The following is a 23,027-nucleotide window of genomic DNA, read 5'->3' as shown; positions in this document are numbered from 1 at the left end:
GCCTGTTGAGGTTATCTGCTCAGGTATTTCTGAACATGTATTTTAAACATTACTTATCTGAAAAGCAGGTTAGTAAAGTCAGACAGCAGAGTTCCCATCTGCTGTTTCCTGCCCATTAACAGACTAGACATTCTTCATAAGTACACCAAGAACTTTCCAGAAAGGACAATTCTCAATGATATTAAGAAAACTCAAGCCACGCAAGGTAGGATTATCTACTCACACAAAATTGTATTAAAAAACCACAGGGCTCGGCAGCGTGGCCTAGTGGCTAAGGTCTTCGCCTTGATCCCATATGGCCGCTGGTTCTAATCCCGGCAGTTCCACTTCCTCTCTGTCTCTCCTCCTCTCAGTATATCTGACTTTGTAATAAAAATAAAATAAATCTTTAAAAAAAAAAAAAAAAAAACCACAGACAGGACCTAAATACATGTACACTAAGCACAAATCTAAGCAACCTAAGGCTCAAACAGGAGATGAACCAAGGCCATGGCATGACATGTCTGTGCCATGTGGGGAGTGAACCAGTGGATGAAAGATCTCTGTGTCTCTCTGTAACTCTGCTTTCAAAATAATCTTTAAATATAAATTATTTTTTAAAGATTTCTTCATTTTTATTACAAAGTCAGATATACAGCGAAGAGGAGAGACAGAGAGGAAGTTCTTCCATGTGATGATTCTCTCCCCGAGTGAGTGCAACGACTGGTGCTGCACTAATCCAAAGCCAGAAACCAGGAACCTCTTCTGGGTCTCCCACACGGGTGCAGGGTCCCAAAGCATTCGGTCGTCTTTGACTGCTTTCCCAGGCCACAAGCAGGGAGCTGGATGGGAAGTGGAGCTGCAGGGATTGGAACCAGTGCCCATATGGGATCCCGGGGTGTTCAAGGCGAGGACTTTAACCGCTAGGCCACAGCACTGGGCTTTAAATATATATAAATTTTATAAATGCATTTTCACATACTTCTCACGTTCTGTATTCTTTGAAAGAACAGTTATAATTCAATCTCAGAAAATTTTCAAGTATATAATATATTAACCATAGTTACCACAACGAAAATAGCTCTCGGAGCCAGCAAACAACCTAATATAATATTCTGCCTGCAGCACTGGCATGCCATATTGACACGGGCTCAAGTCCTACCTGCTCCACTTCTCAGCAGGTCCCCTGCTAACAGTCTAGGAAGAAAAGCAGAGGATTACTCAAAGCCTTAGACCCTGAACCCACAAAGGAGACCCAGAAGAAGTTCCTGGCTTCCAGATCCAAAGCAGTTCAGCTCTGGCAACTAACGCCATTTGGGAAGTAAACCAGTAGATGGAAGATCTCTGCCTCTGCAACTCTCTAACTCCTTTAAGTAAAATAATGGAGGATTTTTCTCTCTCTGTATATCTGACTTCGCAATAAAAATATAAATCTGAAGCAAAAAAAAAAACACCTGGGGAGAATCAAGATGGCTGAATAGGGTAAGGACACATTTAAACGGATGGAGAAATTTTAATCAGGATGAAGCAGAGAGGATACATTCCAGGAAATGGGAGAGAACGGAACAATAGCAGAGGGGTACCTGGAGACTGACAGACACAGAAAAGCAGCAGACACAATGGTGTGGTGTTGCAGTGACTGATACTCCAGCGGCATTCAGCTAACAGTGATCTAAATTCCACCAGCAGCCAGAACTCCACCAGCAACCAGGTGGGAAGGGACTCACACTGGGAGCTTGGGAGGTGATCCCAGACAAAGAACTGTCCATCCTGTTTGTCCGTTTAATTTGACCAGGAGCAGAGACAGAGCAGCAGATCCCAGACGGGAAGTATGAGAACAGGGTGGATTTCACAGCCCAGTCAGCCCCCTAGAGCCAAATTGGGCACCATTTTGCATAAGGAGGAAAAGGCAAGGGAAAGGACTGAGCATACGCTGACCTGGGAGTGAACTCATTTCTGACTCAGTGAACTGTATCAACACGGCATTCTACAGGTTCCACCCAAGATAGGTCAGGGTAGCCCTCAGACCTGACAGCCAGCAGATCAAGAACTCTAATAGTGGTACGTCAGGTGCCATTTTGTACACTGTGGCAAAAGCTTTAGGACTGCAGGGCACAACAGTGAACTGCACATGTGCTGAGCTCGCGAGAATTCACTGAGCTCCATGGATTGCACTGGTCCCACAGGAAAATAATACTGACTATGGCTTCATACGGGTAAAAATAGGTCCGTGTGGCACCCAGACCTAATGTGCAACAGGTTCTGGCAAGATCAGCGCCATCAACAACCTAACTATATAGGACACCTGGTGTCTCCCTAATCCTAGGACCTGCTCCAACCGGAAGTGGGAGAAAGGTACAGAAAACGGTGCAGCCCATCACGGTATCACAGGAGGTAGAGAGTGGTGAGCTAGGAGTTGGGGCTACCGAGTTCTAACATAAAAACCCAGACATGGAACTCGCTGGAGGGAGTAGCACAATTGGCTGGAGGCAAAGAGTTGTGCACCAACTGCAATAAGTAAAATCAAACTGTAGACCTGTGGATGGAACAGCTTAGAAACCTGCCCCAAGGAGAAGAATCTGATAACCAGAAGTACAATGACCAAGAGCAAAAGAAGAGACACAGGCACAATGAATATTACTGAAAAATCCCCTGCAAAGGAGCAAAACCCTATGCCAACCTCAGAGTTAACTGAGGAAGACATTGAGAAAATAGGGCACACAGAATTCAGAAAACTCATTTTAAAGCTTCTGATCAACAATGAGAAGCACATACAAGAGTTCAAAGAATTTTAGGAATATTTTACACAAGCAACAGCAGCAATAAAGCAAATCAAGGCTGATATGTCAGAAATTAAGAACACAGTAGAGCAAATTAAAAGTACAGTGGAGGGCTCGGCAGTGTGGCCTGGTGGCTAAGGTCCTCGCCTTGATCCCATATGGCCGCTGGTTCTAATCCCCACAGCTCCACTTCCTCTCTATCTCTCCTCCTCTGTGTGTATCTGACTTTGTAATGGAAATAAAATAAATCTTTAAAAAAAAAAATAGTACAGTGGAGAGGCGTCAAAATAGAAGGAAGAAAGCAGAAGAAAGAATCTCAGAATTGGAAGATATTTCCTGTCATCAGGGGGAAGCAAACAAAAAGCTGGAAGCAGAGCTGGATCAGGCCAAAAAACGTATTCAAGAATTGAAAGACACTATTAGGAGGCCTAATAGAAGATTTATGGGAGTCCCAGAAGGTGCAGAAAGAGAAAGTGGTTTTACAAATATATTTAATGAAATAATACAGGAAAATTTCCCTAATCTGGAGAAAGAATTATGAAACAACATCCAGGAGGGGCACAGAACTCCCAACACGCCTGCCTGATCAAAAGTGATCTTCACCAAGACACATGATCATCAAGCTCTCTTCAACTGAACATAAGGAAAAGATCTTAAATATGTGTACGTGAAAAAAAAACTGACATATAAAGGAATGCCAATTAAACTCACAGGAGATCTCTCACAGGAAACTCTGCAGGCAAGAAGAGAATAGAGTGACATATTCCAGATAATAAAAGAAAAAAATTGTCGGCCTAGGATAACATATCCAGCAAAACTTTCTTATGTCTTTGAAAATGAAATAAAATTCTTCCACAGTAAAGAAAAGCTAAAGGAATTTGCCTCTTCCAAACCTGCCCTACAAATGATACTTCAAGATGTTCTCTTGACAGAGAAGAGGAATAGCACCAAACAAAGCCAAAGGCAAATGGGAAGAACATCCCAATTAAATATCAACAGAAGAGTAAACCAATGAACAACCTATTCCTAAAATGACAGGACCAAAGTACCACCCATACCTATTAATCCTGAATGTAAATGGCTTAAGCTCAAACAAATGTCATAGATTAGTAGAATGGATTAAAAAACAAAACCCATCTACTTGTTGTCTAGAAGAGACACACTTCACCAACAAAGATCAGCGGAAACTATATCTCATGGGTTTTGATGGTTTCTGTTAGTTTCATCTCTTCACTTTCTTCTGATTAAATTCTTCAATGACTCATAGATCATACAGTAGCATCATTTTCTGCAAGAAGGTTCTTGATTTTCATTTCTTCAGCTACACGTTAGTCATTTAGTAGCATGTTATTTAACTTCATGGTGGTGTTAATTTCTTTTTTCTCCCGGATGTTGATTTTGTTTTGTGGCTTTTCATTTAAGGGGATGTATAGTAGCTGTGTAGTAGAGACTGTCATATCTAGTAACATGTTATTTAACTTCATGGCACTGTAAGTTTCTATTTTTCTTTCTATTGTTGATTTTGTATCATGACTTATCATTTGAGGGGATGTACAGTAGCTGTGAAATGGAAACTAACATATCCAGATGTGAGGATACAATGTAGTATGCATTTCTACTTTCAGACAAAGATGAACTTACAATGAAACTGTTTACTATATCTTGACAATAGTATGCTGGACTCTTTGCCATTGTCCTTGCCCGCAACAATGGACATATGACTGTGTATGAAGAACTATACTTTAGTAATGATATAGAGGAACTAGGTGGGAGGGGGGATTGGGGCTGGGATAAGGGAAATACAAGAAGCCTATGAAACTGTATCATAAAATGATAATAATAGTAAAAATGTATAAAAAAAAAAACACCCAGCCACAAGGAAAATCACACAATATATGTGCTTTGATCTTGGAGTGCTTGTGTCAGGACTGGGCCTCCTCAACTGCTTGATACCTGTGAAGTAGACAACATACCCAGATGCACACAGAGGACATGACAGCTGAAAACATCAAACATCCCATCAGAGCCTGGAATGCAGAAAAAGCAGGATAACTCTCCTAAGCTTTGCAGCAAGTGCATCTGGATCTGTGGATGCACTAAGGTGGACTTGGAAAGATTTCCTCAACCCTGGTCCAGAGAAGCCAATGACATCTCAGAATGATCAAAACTACTCAAATAATACCCTCACAACACTCTCTTCCCATATCGGTGTCTCTGTGGTATCATCCAATGACCGCCTCCATCCCTAGGAGCTGACACAGGTTGACAGCAAAGAGCAGCCAGCTAACTCCCCTTCCCTCCCAGCGGACTCAGGAGCAAAACAAGAAAAACATTTGCCCCACCACCTTGTTTCACACTTAGACCCTCTCTACCCTAATTACAGATCCACATATGCATCCCTCTCAGTTATGTAAACAATATTAAAAATTAAAAATTTTAAGAAGATGTGTTTAAGAAAAAGAAAAATAGTTCTATGTCCTTACCTCCAGCACTGGTCCAGCCCCAAGAATGATTTGCTCTACTCCACTTGCAAACCCTTTCTGGCTGAGAGCAGTCAGGTGGTGAATAAGGAAGTTCGTGCTTTGGGTCTTCCCAGAACCACTCTCTCCTGAAATCACAATGCACTGGTTCCTCCTGCGCTGGAGCATGGCATGGTAAGCTACATCCGCCACCGCATAAATGTGTGGCTCAAGCTTGCCCAACTGGTGGTTATCGTACATTTTGACATATTTGGGGTTATAAATAGGAAGAAACTTGAAGGGATTAATAACTATCAGAATACTGCCAACATAGGTATAAATTTTTTCATGCTTAAAGCGATTTCGCAGATTTTCTAATAGAGTTTTCTCGTTCAGATCAGGTAAACTGCACAAGTCATCAAGCTCTTTCTGCTGTGGCTGTGGCAGAAAGCCCCGCTCCACCAGCCTACGCCGCTCCTCCGTCACCCGCAGCCACGACTGCAGGCTACCGTAGTGGATCGACCCGTCGAGGTTTTTCTCTCTCAGAAGGAAGCGATAGTCGTCTCCACTCAAGCGATTTTCCAGAGCCAAGCGAGGCCACAACATCATTCGCTGGACTGGACAGTCTGTTGGATTGAGTATCCATTCTTCTCCACCAAATTCCTTTACCTCCGCTAGAACGTAACATTTTGTTTTGTCAAGATGAAGTCTGTCTATAAGACAGTCAATCACCTCAGCAGCTGTAGAGCTCTTGCGAGCGGGAACTGGACAGTAGATGGTGCCTTCCGCAATCGTGCCAGGATAGATCCGTAGTGTGTGCTCACTGTCCTCCAGGCGTCGTCTCCCTCCATCACTCCCACTCATATTGGACCCAGTCCCATCAGAACGGACCGAGTGTCTTCAGGACGGCGCAGACCATCTTCTCAGCCCAGCAGCTGCAACAAGAAGAAGGCAAACATTTAGAAGTCTCATGGCACACTGCTTCTAACATTCAGAAAAGAAAGGAAACACACTGATTCCGTCCTTCAGAATACAAAGTTCTAGCTTTTGGAATAGAAATAATAATGGAAACCATCTGAGACCGAATATGAAGGTTTACTGTCCAAATCGAGGAAATTTCCAAAATAACAACTTACCAAAAAATATATTTCAATGTTTGTATTAGTAAGGCGTAAGCCAAAGAACACAAATTGTTTTTCCTCTGCAACCACAGATGTTTCAAAGTACTTGGGATTAGAACCATGCTTTATACATTTGAAGAACCTCACTAAAGACCTGATTACAAAAAAGGACAGGACAGTCAAACAAACTTAACTGCTTTGCAACTAAGATCTCTTAAAGAAAAATTCAAGGGGCCAGTGCAGTAGCATAGCATGCTAAACCTCCACCTCTGGGACTGAGTCCCAGCTGCTCCACTTGTGATCCAGCTCCCTGCTTATGGACTAGGTAAGCAGCAGAGAATAACCCAAGCCCTTGGATACCTGCTCATGCATGGGATTCACAGAAGAAGCTCCAGGATCCTGACTTTAGATTGGCTCAGCTTCAGCCATTCAGACTATTTGGAAATAAACCAGTGAATCAAAAATTTCTGTTTCTTCTCCTCTATATATAAATCTGCCATTTCCAATAAAAATAAATAAATCCTTTTAAAAAAACACAATGGCATCAGTGAAAAAAATTTTCACAGATTTATTTTTATTAGGCAGATTCACAGACAGAAGAGTAAGATCTCCATCCATTGGTTCACTCCCCAAGTGGCTGCAATGGCTAGAGCTAAGATGATCCGAAGCCAGGAGCCAGGAGCTTCTTTCGGGTATCCCACACAGGTGCAGGGTCCCAAAGCCCTGGGCCGTCCTCCACTGCTTTCCCAGGCCACAAGCAGGGAGTTGAATGGGAAGTGGAGCAGCCAAGACACAAATCAGTGCCCATGTGGGACCCCAACACTCACAAGGTGAGGATTTAGCCAGTGTGCCAGGCTCTGGGACAAATTTTTATGAAATTCATTCAAAACTAAGATAAGACAAACAGAAATTTAAACTAGATAAAGGTGTGACAAAAAAGAGATAAATCTGCTCTACAGATAACACACCTTTCCAATGAACTCTGGCCTCTGGCTCTCTCTCTCCTTGAAGGTGGGGAAGAACTGGGTTTGGCTAAGAGCAGCAGAAAGAGCCTGCCCTGGACTTGCTGAGCAAAGATGACAAAAGAACACTCGAGTAGACACCATGTCTTTACTCAATGCTGCTCTAACTTCACCCCTTACAAGTACTATAAATACTCCAATTTCCTCAACCTTCATATACACGTTTTTCACACCTCACCTAAAAAACAGGAATTTCCTTCTATTTAATGGTTTCTACATTTCAATATTTATTCCTGCTTTAATCTCATCTCTATTCCTCAGTGTCTGCCAATAGAGAAGAAATGTCCCACAGCCTTTCTAAGGCCCATAACACTTATTTCTTACCATGTCTATTAGCAATCTGACCCATAAAAAGCCACTCCTGTGTACGGGCAAGTCTTCCCTTTACATTAATGTCACCCTTTAACATATAAAGATGATATAGTACTTCTTTAAAAATATGGAAAACACCTTAAAATACTTCTATTCTACCCTACCACACATTTTCAAGATCCTCTAATCATGAAATTTTTTTTTTTTTTTTATTACAAAGTCAGATATACTGAGAGAAGGAGAGACAGAGAGGAAGTGGAGCTGCCGGGATTAGAACCAGCGGCCATATGGGATCAAGGCGAGGACCTTAGCCACTAGGCCACGCCGCCAAGCCCTAATCATGAAATTTTGTTTTACCCTTATATTTGACAATTCTCAAACAGTATGAGAGAACACACACACATACACACACAAGTTACATATCTTTCATCTTAGGATCATTTTATGAATGACTCAAGTACTAGAGACACACCTGCAGCTCCTTCCTTGGATCTGCAGAGAGAACCACTACCCTTAAGTTGATTCCGTATACATGTTCATAATTTCACTGTGAAAATCTCTGTAGAAAATTTACATTACTGTATCACTTTTTCAGAATTTAAAAACATGGGAGAACATTATGTCTTTCCTGATGAGGAATGCTGATGCAACCTGTAACTGTTTTTTCTTTTTTTTAAGATTCATTTTTATTGCAAAGTCACATGTACAGAGAAGAGACAGAGAGGAAAATATTCCGTCCGATGATTCACTCCCCAAGTGAGCAGCAATGGCCGGTGCTGCACTGATCCGAAGCCAGGAGCCCAGATCTTCTTCCAGGTCTCCCACATGGGTGCAGGGTCCCAAGACTTTGGACCATCCTCCACTGCTTTCCCAGGCCACAAGCAGGGAGCTGGATGGGACGTGGAGCTGCCGGGCTTAGAACCGGCGCCCATATGGGATCCTGGCGTGTTCAAGGCGAGGACTTTAGCCACTAGGCCACTGCGCCGGGCCCACCTGTAACTGTTGAATACTGCTCACTGTATGACTCTAGAACACGCCAACCGACTTGCCCTTCTACAGAACAGTGCCAGATTTCCAAAGCTACACACTAAAACCACGCCACAAATACCACACTTGTTTCTCCATGTGTCTTTTCCAGAATTTCTTTTGGTTTTATTCCTATAAGGAAGCTGCTATATCTAGGTTATCTCCAACATGACCACCTATTAACAAACTATTCTCCAAATGGCTGTTCCAATTGAATATTTCATAACCAGGTTACAAAAATTCAGATTCTTCTCACTCCATACCAAAACCCAATCTTGTCAGAATTGAGTTTCGGACAATCTGCTCTGTAAAATGATATCCCATGACTTTGGGCCCAGTATAATAGCCTAGTGGAAAAAGTCCTCGCCTTGCATGCACCGGGAATTTCATCAGGGCACCGGTTCATATCCCAATTGTTCCACTTCCCTTCCACATCCCTGCTTGTGGCCTGGGAAAGCAGCAGAGGAGGACCCAAGGCTTTGAGATCTTGCATCTGTTGTGGGAGACCCAGAGGAGGCTCCTGGCTCCTGGCTTCGGGCTGGCTCAGCTCTAGCTAGTGCGGCCACTTGAGCAATGAACCAGCAGATAGAAGATCTTCCTCTCTGTATCTCCTTCTCTCTGTAAATCTGACTTTCCAATTAAATAAATAAATACAAAGAAAATTTTTAAAAAATGATATCCCAGGACTTTACATCTCTCTGATGACGATTAGGTAAATTTAACTGTCATTTAGGCACAGCTCATCCACTGTCTTTCTCTTGCTACTTTGAACAAATATCCTAAATATTAATCAATTTGCAACCAAGTGCAACAAGTACCTCCTACCAATCAATGCCTTGTTTTTCTATTTTGCAATGTATAGTACTATGTATCTCCCAATAGTCAAGTATAGTGATCTTTAACTGCTTATGCCTTCTTTTTTGGTAGAAACATTAGGAACTTCTAGTAGTTTACCCTTAACACATGCTTATTTATACTCATGTTGCTAAGCATTTTACATATCAATTTATATTCACAAAACTTCCCATATGGGTTCCAGTTTGTGCTCTGGCTGCTCCACTTCACATCCAGCTCTCTGCTTGTGACCTAGGAAACCAATGGAGGATGGATGGCCTGAGACCTTGGGTCATAGCACTCAAGTCGGAGGCCAGAAAGAGATTCCCAGCTCCCAGCTTCGGATCAGCTTAGCGCCGGCCTTGGCATCCATTTGGGGAACGAACCAACAGATGAAAGAACTCTCTATGTGTCTCTCCTCTCTGTGTAAAATCTTTCAATAAAAATAAATGAATCTTTAAAAAGATGAAGGCCTGGCACGGTGGCTTAGTGCCTAAAGTCCATGCCTTGAATGTGCTGGAATCCCATATGGGCAAAGGTTCTAATCCCGGCATCTCTGTTTTCTATCCAGCTCCATGCCTGTAGCCTGGGAAAGCAGTCAAGGATGGCCCTTGGGATCCTGCACCCGCTTGAAAGACCTGGAAGAAGTTCCTGGCTACTGGCTTCAGATCGGTGCAGCACCAGCTGCTACAGTCACTCGGGGAGTGAATCACTGGACAGAATATCTTCCTCTCTGTCTCTCCTGCTCTCTATATATCTGACTTTGCAATAAAAATAAAATAAATATTTTTTTAAAAATGAGAAGACAAGTACACAAAGATTATACAGTTGCTCAAAGTTAGAATTACAATGTGATAAAGTTGAGCTGGAAAGTAGCACACAATACAGGACCACGGGTAGAACTCAAAATTCAATAAATCTATAGTTGGCAATTTTTAAATGGTTAATTTTGTATGGTCCGTAAATGATACTGCACATATCCAAATGGCCCTTGGCATAAAAATATTCCTTACCCCTTAAATAGCATTCACTGAGTTTTTCAAATTCTTCCTATTGCTGGTACGGCACATCAGGTTAAGCTGCCTGTAACGTCAGCATCCCCATTCCAAGAACCAGCTAAGAGTCCCAGCTATTCCAAACCTGATCCAGTTCCTTGCCTGGGAAATCAGCAGTAGATGGACCAAGTCCTTGAGTCCCTGTACCCATATGGGAGATGTGGATGGAGTCGCTGGCCCGTCTTTGGCCTGACCCAGCCTCTGCTATCGTAACCATTTGGTGAGTAAAACAAAACACTGAACATCTCTCATTCTGTCACTCTTAAATTACACACACACACACCCACACACAGAGTTATCCTACAATTTCTTCTAGACGGTCTAAGCTTTATTTTGCTTGTAGGATTCAGTTTGCAAGATATTATTAAATAGGTCTGTTGATTTCATTGACTCCAACTTAGATTAGCAACTGAAGCAACACCATATTGAATCATCTGATTTTAAATGTCTCTTTGTCATGAAGCAAATTCTACACACCCATCAATTTCCTGGGCTCTGTTCTCTGTTCCCACTGATTTGCTTGGTCCATACAAGCAAACTGCTCTTCTGACTGAATTCACATCTTTCTTAATATTAGATGGTTCACATATCTGAGAACTAAGATTAACATGTAGTTTACTTATTATTTGAAAGGCATAGAGACAGACACTGGCAGAGAGTCACAGATCTTCCATCTGTTGCTTCATTCCCCCAAATACCCACAACAGACTGGGCCAGGCCAAAGCCAGGAGGCTTCTTGTGGATGGCAGAAACCCAACTACTTCAACCACAACCTGCTGCCTCGCAGAACGCACACTGGCAGGACATGCATTGGAAGGGGAGTCAGGACTTGATGCAGGCACTCCAACAATGAGATGTGGGCATACCAAGCAGCACCTTACCCCTGCACCAAGGCAGCTTCTGGTATACCTTTTATGGAACATCACTTCTCACAAAAACATCAAGAATCTATTACTTACTACTTCTTAAAAACAAACATATCAGGCCCAGAACAATAGTACAGCGGCTAAATCCTTGCCTTGCATCCACAGGGATCCCACGAGTGTCAGCTCGTGTCCAGGCTGTCCACTTTCCATCCAGCTCCCTGCTTGTGGCCTGGGAAAGCAGGAGAGGACAGCCCAAAGCTTTGGGACCCTGCACCTGCATGGGAGACCTGGAGGAAGCCCCTGACTCCTGGCTTTGGATTAGCTCAGCTCTTGCCATTGCAGCTACTTGGGGAGTGAATCAGCAGATGAAAGATCTTTCTCTCTGTCTCTTTCATTCTGTAAAAGTCTGATTTTTCAATAAAATAAATTAAAAAAGAAAATTACAAAATATTTAGTGACAAAAAATGGAAAAATCACCCATATCTTTGGATTCAAAGAATATTATCATGATGACAATACCATCCAAAGCAATTTACAGATGTAATGCAATCACAAATAAAATGACATTTTTCTCAGATCTAGAAAAAAATTTTCCTAAAATTGATATGGAAATACCAGAAACCCCGAAGGGCTGAAGCAATACTGAACAACAAAACCAAATCTAGAGTCATCCTAACATCAGATTTCATACTGCAGGGTAGTTACACCCAAACCACCTGGTACAGGGACCGGAATGGTGATGGCAGCAAGCTAATTGCCTGCCTATGGGGAAAGCACCCCACATGGACATCAATTCAAGTACCAATTGCTCCACTTCCCATCTAGCTCCCTGCCTGTGGCCTAGGAAAGCAGTGGAGGACGGCCCAGAGCCTTCAGCCCCTACACCCGCGTGGAAGATCCCCAGTAAAGCTCCTGGCTCCCGGGTTTGTACTGAACCACATCTTGGCTTTGCGGCCATTTGGAGAGCGTATACCAGCAGTTGTAGAATCGCTCTCTGTCTGTCTGTCTCTCTCGCTCTAAGTAAAATGATCTTTAAGGGGAAAGACAACTAGATATGTACACTAATGAAGCAGAATAGAAACTGCAGAAATCTATGCACTTCAGTCAACTAATCTTTCAGAATCAAGTTAAAATCACTTCCTGAAGGGTAGTCTCTTCACAACAAAAAGTTACAAGAAGAAAAAAAAAGTGTTGAGAAAATTGTACCTCTGCATGAAGTATGAAACAAGTCCCCTACCTTACACCTTATGCAAAAATCAATCCAAAATGGATTGGAGATCTAATCAAATTACAAAAAAAAAATCATTAAGGAAACTGCAAAACAATGGCACGGGCAAACTTCTTGAATAAGAACCTAGAAGCACAGGCAATAAAACCAAAAAGAAGACAACTGGAATTGCATCAGGCAAAGAAGCTTCTGTACTGTAAATACTCGAAACACAGCATTTTTTTCAAAGGATGAATATAAGCAGCCAACAGACACATGAAGACAAGCTTGAGATCTGGAGCCTGTGCAATGGCTCAGTCAGCTAATCCTCTGTCTACAAGGGTCAGCATCCCATAGGGGCACCGGCTCATGCTCTGGCCACTCACTTCTGACCCAGCTCCTTCCTTATGGCCTGCGAAAATCGCAGAAAATGGTTCAAGTCCTTAGGATCCTGCACTGCTGTGGGAGACCCAGAAGCAGCTCAAGGAACGTGGCTTCAGATTGGCTCAGCTCTGGCTTTGCAGCCATTTGGGGAGTGAACCAGTGGATGCCTCTTCTCTCCATAAATCTGCCTTTCCAATAAAAACAATTCTTAAATTATTTTTAATTGTATCTATGAAGTTTGTTCTTTCTATATGAATAAAAAAAATTAAAAGGAACAGCAAGTTGGGTCCCAATGACCCACTAAGGAGACCCAAAGTCCCCCACTCCTGGCTTATGCCTGGCCCAGGCTAAGCTGTTGGGGGCATTTGGGTGGGGAGGCAGTAGACAGATGTTCTCACTTTCTCTCTCTACGCACACACAGGCAAGCTCACTTGTCACTCTTCTCCCTCTCTACCTCCAACTGTATCCCTCAAACAAATAAAACAGAAAGAAAAATCTTTGTTTTTAAATACAACTAAATAACCTTCCGTTGTCTTTTATTATCTTGCTATTCATTATCAAAATCGGAAAACCAAATAGATTCAAATATAGAAATATCTCCTCACACTTAAATTCATTATCGAAACTGAAAAATTAAACAGATTTGAATGAGATGCTTGTAATGCCACATGTTGAAAGAGGTTTTCAATACTGAATGAAAAACATGCATAAAATATAAGTGTATGTGCATGTGTATACATATATACATATACACACACACATATATATATATATGTTTATGAACTACTTGAAAAAAAAACATTGGCCTTCTGCTAAATCATCATTATCCCATCTCAGCTTTCACCAAAAGTAAGTTCGACAAATATTAACTCTTTGAGTTGACCAGCAATTCCTATAAGACAGGGAATAAAGTACTACCTTTCATGTCACAGCCTTAAAGTCTAAAGGACCTTATCATAAACAGAATAAGATATGATAAAGATGGCATTTCAAACCAACAGGGAAAAGTGGACTACTCAATAAATGATGTGGGGTAAATGACAACCTGAATATATGAACAAACTAAAACAATGTGTATCAGGAATTAAATATACAACTGGTATTTGTACAACAAAAAGATACCGTTACGTCCTTTACAAGAAAATTACTTAATATTCCTTTGATTTCTATCCCAATGTAGATTCTTCAAAAGTTTACTAACAGAAAGGAAAACGTGGAAAGAGAGCTGCTGTGGCTGTAGGGTATGGCTCTGAAAGGGCGACTTATAATGTAATTCACTGAACTGAAATAGAAGCAACTATTTACAGAAGAAAATTGTGGTGAAGAACAAAAACAGAATACAGAGTAGCCTTAAATTACAAGTTGTTAAAAATACAAAAAATGAGAAACTAAAGATTTTAATGCAGTGTTCTATTAATAAAACTTGATTTTCAAGAAATAAATTAATACTTTTTTTTTAAGATCTGAATGGCAATAAGGCAGACAGACAGACAGCTCTTCCATCTGCTGGTTCACTGTCCAAATACCTGCAGTGGCCAGGACCACTGCATGTCAAAGGCAGCACCAACTGGGTCTCTCACACAGCTGGCAGGGGTGCAAGTCATCACCCACTGCTTTCCCAGGGAACAGCCAGGACTGGAGAGATGAAAGCCAGGAGCCAAAAGCCCCACCCAGGTCTTCTGTCTAGATGTCATGATCTCAACTGCTTGACACATCAGCTGCTGCCACACAGTGTGCACAACAGCAGGAAGCCAGAATCCAGACATGAGCCCAAGCAATGTGACTCAACATGCAGGCTATTTAAGCGGTGTTAGGAGGAAAAAGCTGTCAGACTGAAGGAACAGAGAGCTGCACAAGCATTGAGCAGGAAGGTCCAGGTGGACTTCAGACCTGAAGGCCAACAGATTCCAGCAAGCGCAGCACCACTTAGATCCTGTCATTCAGACACCGGGCATCTCCCTATTCCTGCACACTGTTCGAGCGAGGAGTGGGAGAAAGGCTGTGCAGGCAACACTGCGAGCACAGCACAGAGTCACAAGGGGTGGAGAGTGGTGAGCCAGGAGCTGGAGCTATGAAGAACATGGTGGAAGCCTAGCACAACAGCCCAGGACTGAAACTCCCTGGAGGCAGTGGCACACGTTACTAAATGCAAAGAATAAAATCAACCTGCAGACGAGTGGGCAACACAGTTTAGAAACCGGCCATAAGGAGAGGAACCTGCCAACCAGAATAGCAATGACCAACAGCAGAAGAAGAGACAGAGACACAATCAGTGTCACTGATGCCTCACCCCACCCCCCCGGCAAAGGAGCAAAACTCAGAGTTAACTGAGAAAGATAAGGAGGAAAATGGAAGATAAAGAATTTTAAAAACTTGTTACAAAGCTTCTTATCAACAGCAAGAAACACAAACAGGAGTTCAAGGAATTTAAGGAATATGTCACACAAGAAATAGCAACACTGAAACAAAACCAAGCCGAATTATTACAAATAAAATACACAGTGAAGCAAATTGAAAATTCAGTGGAAAGCCTCAATAATCGAATGAGCAAGGCAGAATAAAGAATCTCAGGACTGAAAGACACTTCTTTCAACAATGGAGGAAAAATCAAAAAGCTGGAAGAGGAACTGAGTTAAGCTAAGAAACGCATTCAATAATTAAGGGACACTATTAAAAGGCTGAATGCAAGAGTTATGGAAGTTCTAGGAGGCACACAAAGAAAAGCTGGTTTCAAAAATGTACTCAATGTGGTCCTGTGCAGTAGCCTGGTGGCTAAATCCTCCGCTTGCACATCAGGGATCCCATATGAGTGCCAGTTCATATCCCAGCTGCTCTCTTTTCCAGCTCCCTGCTTGTGGCCTGAGAAAACAGTGGAGGACGGCCCAAAGCCTCGGATCCTGTATCCACAAAGGAGCATTGAAGAAAGTTCCTGGCTCCTGGCCTTGGATCAGCTCTGCTCAGCTGCTGTGGCCACGTGGGGAGTGAATCAGTGGACAGCAGATCTTTCTCTTTGTATTTCCTTCTTGCTGTATATCTGACTTTCCAATAAAAATATATAAATCTTTTTTAATGTATTCAATGATATAATAAGGAAAATTTTCAATTTTGAAAAAGGAATTGGGAAACAAAATACAGGAGGTGTTTTGAAGAGATGAAACTGACAGAAAACAACAAAACCCATGTGATATAGTTTCTGCTGATCTTTGTTGAAGTGAGTCTCCTCCAGACAATAAAAAGATGGGTTTTGGTTTTTAATCCAGTGTACTAATCTATGACGTTTAATTGAGCTTAAGCCATTTACATTCAGAGTTTAATATACATGGGTGGTACTTTGGTCCTGTCATTTTAGGAATGGGTTGTTCATTGGTTTAGTCTTCTGTTGTCATTTTAGTGGGATGTTCTTCCTGTTTGCCTTTGGTTTGGGTAGGTGCTACTCCTCTTCTCTGTGAAGAGAACATCTTTAAGTATCCCTTGTAGGGCAGGTTTGGAAGAGGCAAATTCCTTTAGCTTTTCTTTACTGTGGAAGAATTTTATTTCATTTTCAAAGACAAAAGAAAGCTTTGCTGGATCTGTTGTCCAGGGCCGACAATTTTTTTCTTTTATTATCTGGAATATGTCACTCCATTCTGATTAATATGTCACTTCCTTCTGATTAAATCATTCAATGACTCATAGATCATGCCGTGGCATCATTTTCTTCAAGAAGGTTCTTGATTTTCATTTCTTCAGCTACACATTAGTCATTTAACTTCTTGATGTTGTTAATTTCTTTTTCCTCCCAGATGTTGATTTTGTTTCGTGGCTCTTCATTTAAGAGGATGTATAGTAGCTGTGTAATGGAGACTGTCATATCTAGTAACATTTCATTTAACTTCATGGCATTGTAAATTTCTATTTTTCTTTCTATTGTTGATTTTGAATCATGACTTTTCATTTAAGGGGATGTATGGTAGCTGCGAAATGGAGACTAACATTCAGATGTGAGGATGTAGCGTGGCATGCATTTCTACTTTCAGACAAAGATGGACTTACAATGAAACTGTTTACTATATGTTGACAATAGGATTCTGGACTCTCTGCCATTGTCCGTGCCCGCAATGATGGACATATGACTGTGTATGAAGAACTTTATGTTAGTACTGATATAGTGGAACTGTGGGGGAGGGAACTGGGGAGGGGATAAGGGAATATGAAACTGTATTATAAAACAATAACAATAATAAAAAATGTATTAAAATAAATAAATAAATGAAAAATAACAAAATACAGGAGGGGCATTGAACTCCCAATAGGGTTGACCAAAAATGATCTTCGCCATGACACAGGATAATCAAACTCTCTTCAGCTAAACACAGAGAAAAGATCCCTAAATATTTACATGAAAAAAATCAACTAGTATATAGAGGAACCCCCAATCAGACTCACTACTCACCTCTCAGATGAAACTACAGGTCAGAAGAGAATGGACATATTCTAGATTTTAAAAGGAAAAAACTGTTAGCCCAGAATAATGCACCCAGCAAAGTTTTCCTTTGTCTTTGAAAGAAAATTTCTTCCACAGTAAAGAAAAGCTCAAAAATTTGCATCTTCCAGACCTGCCCTACAAATGACAATGAAAGACGTTCTCTTGACAGAAAAAAGGAGTAACACCAAAAGCAAATGTGGAAAACATCCCAAAAAAGCAATAAAAGAAGATTAAATCAAACAATGAATAACGTACTGCTAAAATGACAGGACCAAATTACTACCTATCGGTACTGACCCAGAATGTAAACGGCTTAAATTCATCCATCAAGCATGACAGAGAAGCAGACTGAATCAAAAAACAAAACCCATCTATCTGCTGCCTACAGGAGATGCATCTCAGCAACAAAAATATGCAGAAACTGAAAGTGAAAGGATGGAAAAAGGATACTCCAGGCTCATGGAACAGAAAAAAAATCTGGTGTAGCCATTCTTGGATCAGATAATATACACTCTGACGTGAAAAATATTAAAAGTGATTAAGAAGGCCTCCACGTCATAATCAAAGGATCCATTCAGCAGGAACAGATCACCTTACCAGTTTCTTAGGAATTTTTTTTTTCATCTGTAACCTTACTTGGTTTTTCCCTCTTGCTTTTCTTTCCTAGTCTAGCTAAAAGTTTGTTTTGCTCATTTTCTTTAAAAAAAATGCCTCTTTCTTGTTGTAATTTCTAATTTATTTATATCAATTCCATTTATTCTGCTGTGATTTTATCATTTCTTGCTTCCTGTTACTATCTTCTTTTTTAGTAAGCCCTTTATATATATTACTAATTCATTTATTTATTTCTATTTTTTTTTTTAAGATTTATTTTATTTTGGGCCCAGCGACATGGCCTAGCGACTAAAGTCCTCGCCTTGAACACGCCGGGATCCCATATGGGCGCCGGTTCTAATCCCAGCAGCTCCACTTTTCATCCAGCTCCCTGCTTGTGGCCTGGGAAAGCAGTCGAGGAGGCCCAGAGCCATATTATTTTATTTATATTTAATTTACATTTTTATATTTATATTTATTTATTTTACTTATTTATTTTTATTTATCTTATTTATTTTATTTTTATTGCAAAGTCAGATATACAGAGAGGAGGAGAGACAGAGAGGAAGTTCTTCCATCTGATGATTCACTCCCCAAGTGAACGCAAAGGCCGGTGTTGCGCCAATCTGAAGCTAGGAGCCAGAACTTCTTCTGGGTCTCCCACATGGGTGCAGGGTCCCAAAGCTCTGGGCCATCCTCGGCTGCTTTCCCAGGCCACAAGCAGGGAGCTGGATGGGAAGTGGAGCTGCCGGGATTAGAACCAGCGGCCATATGGGATCCTGGCATATTCAAGGCGAGGACTTTAGGCGCTAGGCCACAGTGCCAGGCCCTAATTCCTATTTTTTTATAAGCATCTGATGCTATAACTGTCCCTTTCAATACTGTTCTTGCTACATCTCATAGATTTTGATATTTTTATTTTCATTTCCTCAAATATGCTTTTTTCCTCTTCATTTCTTCTGTGACATATATACAACAGCCTCTTTTTCTTCGAGAAGGTTTTTTATTTTCTCTTTCATTTCTTCAGAGACATATTGGTCATACAGCAGCATGTTATTTAACTTCAAGTTGTGGCTTTTCAGATGTGTACACACCTCATCATTTGAGTGGTTCCACAGATACACGTCATAAACTCAGACATGAATCCTCACAGTGAACAAATCATGTGAGCACATATGGGCACAGACTCAAGTCTTTGGCCCTCGACATTTTTACTTATCCTGCTTTTCTGAACTTCATTTTAAAAAATATATATATTGTATGTATTATTTATTTTTAAGGCAGAATTACAGAGAGAGAGAGATAAGAGATCTTCTACCTGCTGGTTCACACCCCAAATGGCTAAAACAGTTGGAATTAGGCCAGTCCAAAGCCTGAAGCTTCTTCTGGGTCCCTAACTTGGGTACAGAGACTGAAGAATGGACCATCTTCTGCTGTTTTCCCAAGAGCATTAGCAAAGAGCTGAATCGGAAGTGAATCAGCCAGGCCTAAAGCTGTTGCTGTGTGCTGCCAATGCTGCAGGTTGAGGCTTAACTTGCTGCACTAAGCGCTGGCACCTGGTTTTTATTAACTTTTCACTTATTGATTTATTCCAGAAACACATACACACAGGCAGAGTACATACATGTGCTAGTCACCCCAACCCAAATACCTGCAAAGGTCAGTTATAAATGGAGCCAGCAGACAGACCTTTATCAAGATCTCTCACGTGAACAGCAAAAAAAAAAAAAAAAATTGAACCATCATACTCCAGGGTGTGCATAAAAGGAAGGCAGACTCAAATGCCAGAGCCGAGAACTGGCGCAGGTATTCCAATGTGGGACATGCGTATCTTAACTGCTAGCCTCAAAGTCCATCCTTGACATTTTAACAATATTTATAATGTTCTGTGATTAACCAATTCTGCTGAATTTCTTCATTACAGACAACCAATATTCTAAGACTCTAACAAATGGACACTCTGAAGAAAAAAGGAAAAAAGAGAAAAAAAATGAATACATAATGTTAGATAGTCCTAACTTCTTTTTCTGTAGAGTCAGATGATTAGGTATTTTAGGCTTGTGGGCCATATAAAGTCTCAGTCACATACTCAAGACTTTTGTGTTTTGCTAAACAATTCTTTGAAAATGTAAAAAAAATATGTATATATTTTTAGCACTCAGACAGTACAAAAGTAGGCCACCTGCCGGATTTGGCCACAGGCAGTAGTTTGCCTGTCATTATACTCCAGAGCTTAGGTATGCTATTTTAGTTATCGGAGACACTGAGTGGAGCTTCTCAGAGGTACTGAAAGACCGGCAGCAGCCCACTCTGTCAACCCAGGGGAGAGATGCTCCACGCTAACAGAGGCAGGCAGGACACAGCGTCTCAATCAGGAAGGAACCTGGCAGAGAGAGGAGGCTGAGCTTAAGTTCAGCTCCCTGCTCATGCCCATAGAGAAGCAGCAGAGAATGGCTCCACACTTGGGACCCTGCCACCCATGTGGGAGATCCAGAAGGAGTTTGAGGCTCCTGCTTTGGGCCTGGACCAGCCTTAGCCATTGCAGCTATTTGCAGAGTAAACCTGCAAATGGAAAATTTTTCATTCTCTTCCCTCATTGTTCGTTCCCTCCCTCTCTCTTCCTCAACCATTCTGCTGTTGAAACTACAAATAAAAAAAAAAAAAAATGTTTTGAGACCAGCAAAATGGCCTAGTGGCTAAAATTCTCGCCTTGCATGCACCAGGATCCCATGTGCGTACCAGCTCATGTCTCGGCTGTTCCACTTCCCTTCCAGCTTCCTGCTTGTGACCTGGGAAAGCAGCCGAGGACGGCCCAAAGCCTTGGGACCTTGCACCTTCATGGGAGACCCGGAAGAAGCTCCTGACTCCTGGCTTCACATCATCTCGGCTGTAGTTGTGGCCACTTGGGGGGCAAATCAGACGATGGAAGATCTTTCTCTCTGAAACTTCTCTCTGTAATATTTGCCTTTCCAGTAACAACAAATAAATATATTTTTAAAAAGAGTACTTATTCTGTGCCAAGCTACTCATCCTCATTATTAAATCTTGGAACTTCTGTAAACGCTACCACACCAACTTTCAAATGATGAAACCGAACAGATTTGATGACACACCTAAGCACAGCAAACCCACCAGACAAATGAAGAGTCATGAAACAGAAGCACTCCCCATCTGCAGGCAAATACCTAGGTTGCCTTGTATCTTCTAGGCAAGTGGTACTCTGCAGGGAGAAAAGAAGCTAGAAGTTGGCGACCATTCTGAGCCTAATTAATGCCCAATTTGTATTAATTATTCAAGTGCCCCAGCATAGTTGCAGATTAAACTTTTTAACAATTTATTTTATTTTTATTGGAAAGTCAGGTTTACGAAGAGAAAAAGAGACAGAGAGGAAGATCTTCTGTCCACTGGTTCATTTCCCAAGTGGCCACAATGGCCAGAACTGAGACAATCCAAAGTTAGGAGCCAGAAGCTTCTTTCAGGCCTCACACACAGGTGCAAGGTCCGAAGGCTTTGAGCTGTCCTTGACTGCTTTCCCAGGCCATAAGCAGGGAGCTGGATGGGAAGTGGAGCAGTCAGGACACGAACCATCACCCATATGGGATCCCGGTGGATGCAAGGCAAGGACTTTAGCCACTAGGCTAACACGTGGGACCCAAAAACATAAATCTTAAAAAAACAAAATGGAAGCAATTGTCTCATCCACTTCTTCCGATTCCTCACTCACTCCACCCTGACTGGTGGTCCACGTAGGCATGCATTTGTCACAACTACATAAACATCATCAAAAATAAAATAAATTATAAAAGATGTTTTTAAAAGAGACAAACAGAAGCACTGTGTTCTGAGACACAGCAAAGGAAATCAGGTAGAGACAGAGAAGCCAACTATGCATTTACAGACGTGGAAATCATTTGTGACCATGCTTGTATTCAATTCTTAATTGCTGCCAGTTGAATTTAAGCACATTTCTCCATTGGCTCAAGCAACAAATACGCTAGGAACAGAGATAACTTACTAAACAGAAGTAACTTAACAGTGTTTGGCACAAAGTCAGCAGCATTTAAGTCTGCATTATTATTATCATTATTACCCAACATTCTCTCAACTCCGTAAGATCTCCTTTCTGTTAAAACCATTCATTGTTAGTAACATATTTTTATGGCATCATTCTTTAACAGTATGAATTTTTTAGATTGATTTGTTTTTATTGGAAAGTCAGATTTACAGAGAGACAGAGAAAGATCCCCCATCTGCTAGTTCACCCCCCCAGCGGCTGGAACGGCCACAGCTGAGCCAATCTGAAGTCACGAGCCAGAAGCTTACCCCAGGTGTCCCACGGCAGGCCCCAAGGTCCTGAGTCATTCTTAACTGCTTTCCCAGGCCAAGTAGGGACCTGGAAGGGAGGTGAAACATCCAGGAACCCAACCAGCACTCCTATGGGATCCCAGTGCATGCAAGCAAGGACTTTAGTCACTAAATTTTTAAGACACTGTAGAGACATAGTCATTTGTTCCCACAGCTGAAACCATAGTAATGTTTACCACTCTTTAGTATGACCTTTCACTAAATTTACAAATTCATCTCTAAAGAACTATATATCAAGATCAACAATTTGCAATTCTCCCCAAGGTGGAAATCATGCATATGGCTCCTTTAAGAAAGCTGGACTGAAAGGACTGCTTTATCATGAAACATCAAACACTCAGAACCAAATAATACATTCTGCACACTCATTAGATCTGGACCCCAGTACATCTGAGTCATTACAGCCAACACTTCATTTTTGTCCATATAAATTTAAAGCACAATCAATGAACAATCTCATAAGAACTGGAAGAAGAAATTTAAGAAGAGACTCACTTGGAAACAAACGTGTAACTCTAGATGAGACTGGCTGTACAATAATGGCTCACCATGCAAATC

The 23,027-nt window shown here is 41.5% G+C and overlaps 1 protein-coding gene across 1 annotated transcript in view; it reads right to left on the bottom strand.

The window, feature by feature from the left end:
- MYO9A (myosin IXA) overlaps window positions 1-23,027 on the bottom strand; it is a 235,314-nt gene that overhangs the window by 183,083 nt on the left and 29,204 nt on the right. The window contains exon 2 of the mRNA XM_058665444.1: window positions 5,243-6,153. Coding sequence (XP_058521427.1) covers window positions 5,243-6,082 — 840 coding nt within the window. The 5' untranslated portion in view covers window positions 6,083-6,153. The remainder of the gene's footprint in view (window positions 1-5,242; window positions 6,154-23,027) is intronic.

The sequence above is a fragment of the Ochotona princeps genome, chromosome 6 (genome assembly GCF_030435755.1).
Source record: "Ochotona princeps isolate mOchPri1 chromosome 6, mOchPri1.hap1, whole genome shotgun sequence".
NCBI classification, from domain to species: domain Eukaryota; kingdom Metazoa; phylum Chordata; class Mammalia; order Lagomorpha; family Ochotonidae; genus Ochotona; species Ochotona princeps.
This window is presented reverse-complemented; position numbering and strand designations above follow the sequence as displayed.